General features: G+C 33.6%; 1 protein-coding gene across 1 annotated transcript in view; it reads right to left on the bottom strand.

Moving 5' to 3' along the window:
- Positions 1–9,278, bottom strand: part of LOC128992411 (ran-specific GTPase-activating protein-like) — a 28,660-nt gene extending 19,382 nt beyond the window's left edge. The window contains exon 1 of the mRNA XM_054415977.1: positions 9,104–9,278. Within this exon, the coding sequence (XP_054271952.1) occupies positions 9,104–9,130 (27 nt within the window). The 5' untranslated portion in view covers positions 9,131–9,278. The remainder of the gene's footprint in view (positions 1–9,103) is intronic.
- Between the last annotated feature and the right edge of the window lie 1,512 nt (positions 9,279–10,790).

Raw genomic sequence — 10,790 nt, forward strand, 5'->3', positions numbered from 1 at the left:
GAATATTTTATAGGCATATTGTTTGACAGTAGTTTTTTAAGCAAGTAGGCCTAATTTACTTTCTGAATTACTGGCTACAGAGAGAATCCAAAAAGATGTGTCCCATGTTATCATTATAGGGGAATCAAAGAAACTTTATATCTCGCTTATTTACTAACATAATTTGATAAGATTTGGTATGCACATTCACTAGGTATGGGTTTACTTTTATATTTACTTACAACACCCCCATAGCAGCAAACCTACATACCCAGCCCCATATATGGTATTTATAGGAAAAATATAGAATCACCTTGAATTCCATTGAAAATTCGATGATAATGAGTTCTGTTGCGACAGGGGTATTTTAATTAAGCACTAAGTCATTACATGTTTTCCAGGTAGGCCTATTGTAATGGCAAAAAATAACAATAATGGAAATGCCAAGCGGCCTAGGAAAGATGACACGAACAAAAAGAAGAGGGAAAGCATGCAAAGACTACGACAATGTATAAAAAATGACCCCGTTTTGTATGAAGAAGCTAAAAGGAAGGAAAGGGAACGCTACCATGCTAGAAAAAAAGCTGGACAGATAAAATCCATTAAGGAAATGAATAACCGTGACCAGAGGAAGAAAAGAAAAATGTGGAGAACAAGCAGTAAAAAGACCTATGACCAGAAGAAAAAAAATTCAGAATTAACAAAACTTTTAGACGAAAACTCTCCTCCTCCTTCTCCATTGGAAAACCTTCCTGAAGTAAATAATGATAGGGAAAGAATGAACAGACACAGGAGGAGAAGGAATACAAGAAAATTGAAAACCAAAATTAAGGAACTGGAAGAAAGTTTAAAAAAGGCCAAACAAACTGCTGAAAAGTACAAGAAAAGGGCACATCGGCTTCAAAAAATTAAAAAAGATACTCCAATAAAGAACGTGGAAGAGCTTACCAAGGGTCTAACTGTTTCACCAGGAATTAAAAAAAAGTTATTGTTTGGAGAGGTATTAACAAAGCAAATCAGAGAAAATTTTAAAGACAAGGATAAATACAGAAAGGTTGTCACAAGTGTAGCTGGTAAAGTGGTAAAAAGATACCGATTCATGACTGAACTGAGTAAAACATTATCATTTAAAATGGTAAGACATGCAATGGTACCGTCTACCAGAAATGAAAGCTTAAACAAAATAAAGCGTTCTCAAGTCATTTCAAACTGTGTTAAGACTTTTTTGGAAAAAGATGAGCATAGTAGAATGTGCCCTGGGGCTAAAGACACCATCACACGAAAGAAAGATAAGCGGCAAAAGAGGTATCTCAATGATACAATGTTGAATCTGTATAAAATATTTTCAACTGAACATTCACATCTTAAACTAAGTTATGCTTCATTTTGTAAACTGCGGCCCTTTTGGATTGTTATGCCAAAAGTTACTGATCGGGATACCCCATGAACCCTGATCGGGATGCACTGTCCATGAAAACATGAACTTGTTAGTGAGTAAATTGTTTCACAACAAAATAATAAAAGAGAATTCTGCTAAAGAAGTTTGTAAGACTCTATGCTGCAAAAATGAACACTTAAAAGAGGAATGTTTGACGAGAACATGTAAGCAATGCAAAACAAACAAAATTGAAATGTTAGATTGTGATTTAAAACAAGAAATTCATTTTGAACAATGGTTTTCAAAAAAAAACTAAAATCATAGTGAAAGGAAAGGACAAATTATGCAGAAAAACTGTTAAAGAAGTCATAAAATCAACCAAAGAAGAAGCATTTTCAAGACTGGAAAAATCAATTTTTAAGTACATGGTACATGTTAACAACATTAAACACCAGCATGTTATGATAACAAATTTGAAAGAACAACTTACGTTCAACCAAGTCCTAATACACATGGATTTTTCCGAGAACTACGGGTGCAAATACGGTAAAGAGATTCAATCCGCCCATTTTGGGGGGTCAAAACCTCAAATTTCTCTTCACACCCTGGTTCTATATTACAGGTGCAAAGAAACAAATCTTGTAAAGTCCAAGTGCTTTTGTACAGTTTCTGCCTGTCTTAGACATGACTCCTCTGCTATTTGCGCTCATTTGAAACCGATTTCACAAATTACAAAAGAAACTGTGCCTGATCTGAAAGAAGTAAATTTTTTAAGTGATAGTGTAACAAATCAATATCGAAATAAAAAAATGTTCTTTTTGATAAAAACCAAACTTTCTCAAATGTTTGGAGCCAACACTATACATTGGCATTACTCAGAGGCAGGTCACGGTAAAGGAGCCCCTGATGGAATTGGAGGCTGCATCAAACGATCTGCCGACTCACTTGTCGCTCAGGGGAAGGACATATCAAATTTTGATAGTTTTGTCCTTGAGGTTAAGGAAGTTTGTCCTGGAATCCAGATCATTCCAATTGATTGATTCCATCACCCTTTATGAAAAGATTCCAACACTAGATGCTTTTAAAGGAACATTGAAAGTTCACCATATAATATGGTCTGAGCCTCATGAATACTTACAGGCAAGGTCTTTGACATGTTTGAAATGCAGACCAGACATTACCTGTACACATTACGATCTTGGCAAGATCTATCTACCTTCAACAGAATGTATCCTTTCACTCTTTAGTTTAAGGTTATTTATTAAAATTAATTTTCTGGAAGATTCTATTTTTACATTGATTAGGCAAACAATGTACATATAACACATACTGTACGCAACATAAACACAAACTGTTACAAACCCATAACAATAATTATTTTCATAAATTACCTATTTTTTTTATTGTGTTACAGATCTTCTTTAAAATTTTGTTTTTCTTAACTAGCTCTTTTCAGCATGTGGAACAACTTCAAGAAAACAGGTGTACAAAACTGTTTACACAGACAGTGAAGATGAGGATGATAATATGTATTAATAATAATTATTGATTATAAACATAATTTAATTTATGTATTTAAAATTTCAAGTACTTGTTACACATAATTATGTAATTTTATGAAACTGACACAAAATGTGAAATTTAATCAATAAGTATGGTATTTGTTCCATTTCTTGCCATTTTCCTCTATGGTATTTGTTAAATGTGTAACTTTGCTACTTTTTTCTATAATCTGTTTCAAACCCTATTTTCCTTAACCAATTTTCAGCAGATAACAACAAAGAACTTCAGACAGTTGACAGCTTGGATGCACAACTTGAGGATTCAAGTGACGCCTGGGACTTACCAAAAAGTATCCTTCTAAACAAGTTTTTTTTCCAGTCATATTTATTGATTGTCTATCCTTGATTTTAGGTACCTACCAATTATCATTGTGCCAATTATCATTGTATCTTAAATCTACACATTAATGAATTTGCAATATTTTGAGTATATTCCTTGACTATTTACTAGGTGGTACTACTCAACGTAAACGAATCAAATACAAAGATGTTTACTCCGACAGTGAGGACGATGCTGATTTCAATGTCGGACGTAATGACTATGTACTAGTGAAGCTGAGTGGCAAGAAAAGTGTTAAGCATTATGTTGCTGTAGTAACAGCAAAGTTAAGTGATGAGTTAGAAGTGAAATTCATGAAAAACAATGGATTCAACATTTTTGTTTTCCCACCTGTTGAAGATTGTTCTTTCATTAATATTGAAGATGTTGTCGGTGTTCTGGGACAGCCTCGTGTGGACAACAGGGAAAGATATTCATTTGAAAATATTGGCAAATATAGTTCAATTAAAATATACTAGAAACAGAAAGATAAAAATGAAAAAAAATGTTACACGTGTACTCGCAATACTTGTTTTTTAAGATTTGAGAAAATTACAAATTGTTGTTTATTGTTTTTAACACATAAGGTACAATGAATAATATCATTTGTAATCTTTAATTCATTGTCAAGAAAAAATAAAGTTTGTTAATCTTTTGCAGTTGTTATTAAATTGTCATATTAATTTCCATTAGCGTCACTTCTGTGGACAACCTTTTTCTAAGGTTTAACCTATATAATTGTTACAAACCTTGGGCAAATATCTTGTTTAGTTATATAATATTATAAACAAAATTGAAAGTAAGTTTTATCAATGTTTATTGTGCTTAAAACTCATAATATAGCGTTTCATCACTTCTGTGGTCATGACCATCACTTCCGTGGACAAGGTTTAGAAAAAAATTACTTTCTTGCGCTAAATAATTTTTTCTAAGCTCAGCTACTATGATATTTTGTTTTCTAGTGATATAACGAAGATATTCAGGTAAGTTTTGACAAAATTTCTTTCTTAAAAAAAAATTAATCAAAGTGTACCATTTTTGTAGAACGACCCAAACAATAAAATCTCACCTCCGTTACTATAACCTCACCTCCGTGAAAAGGCCGATCAATTTTTTTTAATTTCGCTAAAAACTGTTTATGATCTTTGTTGACCATACCTATGACAGTTATGTTCTTTAACTTAACAGTACAAAAATATATAAAACATATATTTTTAAGAAAAAATTTTATTTTTTTTTATTTTGTTGAAATGTGCCCGATATTTGAGAATGACCCAAGTACGGAAAATGCGAATTACATACAGTGTTACAAGTTATTATTACTAGTCATGTAATGTGTCATTTTGAAGAGGAAGAAATGTAGCTTGTGATAGTGGCAGCCTTCAGGGTTATTTCCGTTTTCTCTCACTAAGATGACGAAAATGCGTCACTACTTTCAAGGTCTCATACACAAAGTGCCTTGTATTCGCCATTGCGTGTAGTTGCCGGTGAGTTTTCGCTCTCGTTTTATCTGCGATTTATTACTAAATTTGTTATTATTTCGTATTGTTAGAGAAATGTGTGTGTATATATAACAGTAATCTTCATGCATTTTATTATGCATGAATATTTATTGAATAGTGTGAAATTGTATTTATAAAAGTTTGTATTTTTCTTGTGGTTGTATTTTGCGGTTTTCCGTTTTTTCAAGTTGTCTTTATTTACACAGTACAAATTTTCATACATGAATAGTGTCTATTGTTAGGCTACTTACTACGGTACTCAAATTAGCAATGAGAAACAGTTAAAACATTACTATATTACAGTCATTTAGATTATAATGCCCCTTACACGTAAAAAAAATTGTTACCTACCCAACGTGTTATAAAATTTTATGTAGGCAATTGAATACACTACAAGATGATTATGTTGGTTTGAAGTAAAAACATTTGGTACAAAAGTTTTATACTAAATACTGTGAATTTTTTTTTCACAAAATCGCTAGAACACAAAAACATTATGACTTTTTTTGGATTCCTTACTTTATTAGCTTTACAAACATGTATACTGTATAGTAGCCTATACCTACACATATAAAATATAACTTTTTACAACACAAACTAACACTGTATTTAGCCTACAGTTTTCAATTTTTTTCGGTTCTCCGTTTGTTATTATATTTCGCCCCAAAAACTTTTCCATAAAAAATCTGTAGAAAAATTTTACCGAGGCTGCTTTTGAAATTTCAAAAGAAAAAATATGTACTTATTTTTTTATTTTTTTCACTTTACCGAAAAAATTCAATGTCTAAATCATTATTACCTATTTTACTATATTTCTAGATTCTCCTGTTCTTTCCGAACAAAATGAATATAGGCTATGGTTGGCTAGGTTTACCTGTAGGCCTACGGTTGAATTTTTACGAATTTTCAAAAAAAGGTCTGCAAAATCGCCAAAATGGGTTGGCCATTCCCCACTGCTAGGGTTAACACACTCCTATCTGAAGTGTGCGATAGGCAAGAAGATGTTAATATCTTGAATTTGATGTGAAAGAAGAATATTATAAGTTAGGCTAGGCCTAGTGGCCACTTTTTAAAAACAGAATTAACTTACTCTTCAGTTTAAAAACGTCTTGTATAACGTTTTACGTGAGTTGGGCATTGTAATTAATACCCCAATCTTCAACTTAACCTATTAGGCCTATATAGTTTTTCATAGTAGGATATCAGGGTGTAAACTTAACCTTTCCCGGACGGGCGAAATCGTGACATAGAACGGGAAAAAATTATAAGAAAAAATAAAAATTAATTTTCCTTGTTTGTGTTTTGTTATACAAGACAAGTATACATAAAATAATAGGTACTTTCCTGTTAAAGGGAACATTCTTTATTATCGATGATTTCTTTTCAATATATCGATATTTTTTTATTTGATATAGGCCTACTTATTGATATCAACAAATTGAAACTTATCAGCTGACAACTACGATAAATAAATATTGTTCAGTATCAACAAACAAACAAAAAATGTTTGAAATGAAACTGTTCTTAACTAACCAAACTTGCTGTAACATTTCAAAATACCCACAGTTTGATAGCCTATTCCCCATGCCTTTTCTATTATCAAACGGAATTTTGAAATGGTAACTTAGCCTACAGCAAGTTTGGTTAGTTACGTTAGGTTAGTTTAGAATAGTTTCATTTCTTAATCTAATAGGCTAATATTTTTGCCTAAACAAGATTAATTATCAATCCTATTCTCTAATACTCTGTGAGCTATAACCATCGATGTATAATAACTCTACTGGATAGCCCGCTATGTGGTGGAAAAACGGTCTGTGCCCGCCAATCGAATTGGCGGGATACCGAGGCGGACGGGCTGAATGAACCTCTCTGTTTTACACAAACATACATTCACTCAACCTGCTCTGCTATATTTATTTGTTAACATAAAAATTTCAAATTGATAGGCCTATACCGTTTTATTTTTCTAGAAAACCAGTGCTTATTACTATGTAGTTAGTTTTTACCTTAACATATTTTTAGCGAATTTCCCTATAGGGAAGTAGCTATTACCGTAGGTGGCACGGTAAGACCTAGACCTGGGACCGATTTAATTTTTCATTTTGATGTCCCCAGAGGCCAAAAACACTATTCGTTCAAATTTTTATATATGTATATATATATATATATAGACATATATATATATATACAGGGTGTCCATAAAAAACGTTTCAGGACTTTGGGAAATGAATCCCCATACTAAAAGGAAGAAAAAAGTTTATGGGAAGGTATGTCCGAAAATGCATATTAACCCAGATATCCGCCATTTTGTTTTTTATACAAAAATTTTTTTATCTGTGAAGTTTTTTATTCGACGATTATGAAATTTAGTATACATGTTAATATACACAAGACCTATAATAGAAAAAATAATAAAGTTGTTCCGATTGTAAATTTCAAAATGGCGGCCGTTTGAATTTTTCTAACTTAAATAACTCAAAAACGGCTAATTCTATGAAGAAATGTCAAGAATACTTTTTTTTAGCATTTTTAATTTCCTATCAAACGATACCAAGATCAAAAAGATCGGACAAAAGATAACTGAAATATAACGTTTTTTGTGTAAAAATAAGGCAAAGTTAGTAGAGGAACCCTTAATTTTTACATATAATTTTTTAATAAGCATTCAGCTGTGCCATGTGCAAACGCTCTTACACTCACAAATGCGACCTGATCAGGCACCAGAAGCAGGTATGCGGCAAAGATCCTCAGTTCATATGTCAGTTTTGTGACAAGAAATGTTTCTTATATATATATATACGTCCGTGAACGCGATAACTTGAGTAATTTTTGTCCGATTTTGATGAAATTTGGTTTAAAGGTGTAAAGCGGGATAAACTTGAATGAGTTCGCGAACCAGCATGATCGGACCATGGGAACGGGGCTTTACGGGGGGTTTTATGGGGTAAAAATTGGTTTTTCTCACTTTTGACCCTCAAAACACAAAATTTCCCAATTTCTCTTTAGACCTTTTTAAAGAGCTTAAAAAAACAAATAATTTAGTATATGAAAGTATTTTTGTTCGATTATTAGTAACGGAGAAAATTAAAAAAATTGTAAATTTAAAATTCCCATGTTATTTTTATGGAGAATATTGTCAAATGTTGTAGTTTGCTTGTTTATGAATATATTTTGATCAAACTTGGCAAATTTATTTATTTTCTACTAAGCTATCAATATTTTACTCAAAAACACACTTTATTAGTTTCCTTGTAGCAGCAAACCTAGGTACTCGTTAAACCTAATGTTATTAAAATATATTTAACTGAAAATCAATTCAGACAAATGGAAATTCGCTTAGTCGGCAGGTTTGCTGCGGCGGGGGTATTTATAATTCATTATACATTCGAGTTATTATAGGCTACATCGATGGCTATAACTCAATAACTAGGTTATTGAACCAAGTATAACTTAAACATATATGCTATGAATGTTTGTCTGTCTGTAATTTAGGCCTAAATGCGTTTGAAGTTATTACAACAGATGGAATATGGATCGTAAAGGAAAACAAAAATATCGATATATCGAAAAGAAATCATCGATAATAATGAATGTTCCCCTTAACAGGAAAGTAACCATAAAATAAACACAATGGAACACTTCACACTTGTGAAAATAATTTTTTACTCTTTTTTAACTATGCGTATATATCCGCCACCCGTCTTTGAATATATAGACCATGACAACGTTAAGCTATAAATAAAGAACAATGTGTAAACAATGAATAATGACAACGTAGTGTTGAGCGCAAAACGTCGAGAGGGGAGCGTAGGAGAGGTAAGGGGTGCGCAGGAGAGGGGATGGCTAGGAGGGGTAGGCGCGGGAGAGAGTGTAGCCATGAAGTGAGCAGGAAAGTGGCGCCTTGGTACCGCGAGACATCTGGTTTCTGCTCAATCACCTGCCAGTCTGTCTGAAGAGAAGGCGGTTATCCGCTTCCCGTCCAGAACATCAAAAACCATAAGCGGATATATCCACCACCCGTCCTTTATTGCCAAAGACTTAGGCGGATATATCCGTCACCCGTCCGGAAAAGGTTAAGTTAGCTGCCCGTTGACAGTTAATGTGGGTGTCAAGTGTTATGCTAGACCAAAACTGACATAGCCTAAGTTAGGCCAATTTATTTGAATGTAGGCCTAATCCTAGGGCTACAGAAAGCTTAGAAATAAAACAGTTTGATATAAGTTAAGCTGATACGGCTTTGACTAACACATTCTGCTCGAGACTAGGTATAACCTGGAGCTATGACTCCCGGCTGTCGATGCGATAAGGCTCACCACAAAATTAAGTTTAAAAATGCAAAATCCATAACTAATAAGTTGCTTACCAAATTGGATTCGGATTCTGTCGCCATGGTTAGCAGTAGGCTTACTACCAGTTCTCGTTTAAATACGTGTCCGTAAGCCGTAAGCAAAAGAAAAGACTTAAATAATTATTGTTTTCCACTGAAACAACCAGCAACCTCAACAGACAAACAACACACACAACACAACGAAACGACGACAACACTCTTGCTCTTCTCTTCCTCTTCCCTTCTGCTTCTTCTTCTCTTCAATCTTGGTCCGAGAAGAGAACAGGCGGCAAAACTAAAGCCAGTGTTGCCATAATAAGTTTTTTTCCCGTTTCCATTTAGCGGCTTAGGTATGTGTTTCATCATAGTTATAACCACAGATAAAACCATGTAGTTCTATCGTTCTCTGAATTTTAAAATTTTGTATTCCTCATTCCTCATTTACTGAAACCTGCTTTTTACTTTATTTCCGTAAATAGAGTAGTATAGTATCATAGATAAATAATGGAGTATGTTTTATGTGGGTAGTATGGAGTTAAAGGTGGCCGTGGATATACAGAGGTGTTCAAAAAAGGTGGGGTGGTGGGGACATAATTTACGTAGTGATTCCTTGGGTCAAAATATAGAGAAAATCAAGAAAAACATTTTTTTCAAACACAAAATCTTTTCCAGGTATCCACCATTTAGTATTTTTTACATTAACATTTTTATCTTTGAATTTTCAACAGATCAATGTTAGAAAAAAATCATCTTGATTCGCCTTTAAATTTCAAAATGGCGTCCATTTAAATTTGTAAACTACTCAAAGCTGGCTGATTTTATGAAAAAATGTCAAGAACACTTTTATTTAACATTTTTAATAGCTGAAATATTCCGATTTTTTGTTGTAAAATGGAGCAGACCTAATAGGTCTACTTGCTTTGGTTTAACCTGACTGATCACTTATTGCAAAGAAAAAAAAGAAAAAAACTGGCCAGTTAAAAGTTAAAGCCAGTTAAAGGCTGTAGACGCTTGTTATTTACCCTCACCAGAGGTTTGATTTTGATTAAATTTGGTATGTGGATACTAATCCATGGTATATCTAATGTGCAAGACTGGTCTAGGCGTGGACAGATCAGCAGATGGCCAGGATCCTAAACAGCACCACACGCACACAAGATGTTTTATCCGTCAAGTAAGAGACCCCATTTCTGCATGTGTGTCTTGTATTTTGGTACCTCGACCCTGATTTTCGATTTAGGGTCTTCCACACCGTGTAATGTAGGTCTACACCAGGAGCCATAGTTCCTCCTTCACTGGTATGGGAGTGTTAGTCAAAGTGGCCTCCCACCTTGCCACCCAATTGCTTGAGAGTGATCCATCCAGAACTCGTGTCCGTTATAGAAAATAGCACATTATGTCCAAATCTACCAGAAAATGAGAAATAGCCAAAAATATTTTCCATGGAAAATGAGGAATTGAAAAAAATCTACTTTGTTTACATTTAACATGTGATTACACACAGCCTTTCTCTGGAGGAACAAAACTCCCCCACCACCTCGCCGAACCAAACTTGCTGATACAGTAATATAAAATACCGCAGCCCGCAGCAAACCTGCGGACTAAGCGAATTTCCATTTACTTGGCTCGATTTCTACTAAAATATTCCCCAAAAATTGTCAGATTTATTTCCTATTTAAATCAAATTAATTTGAGGAAGTGCTTAGGTTTGCTGCTACAGGGA

This window comes from Macrosteles quadrilineatus, unplaced genomic scaffold (assembly GCF_028750875.1).
Source record: "Macrosteles quadrilineatus isolate MER2022 unplaced genomic scaffold, UCM_ALF_1.0 Scaffold_4__1_contigs__length_99947679, whole genome shotgun sequence".
Taxonomy (NCBI): Eukaryota; Metazoa; Arthropoda; class Insecta; order Hemiptera; family Cicadellidae; genus Macrosteles; species Macrosteles quadrilineatus.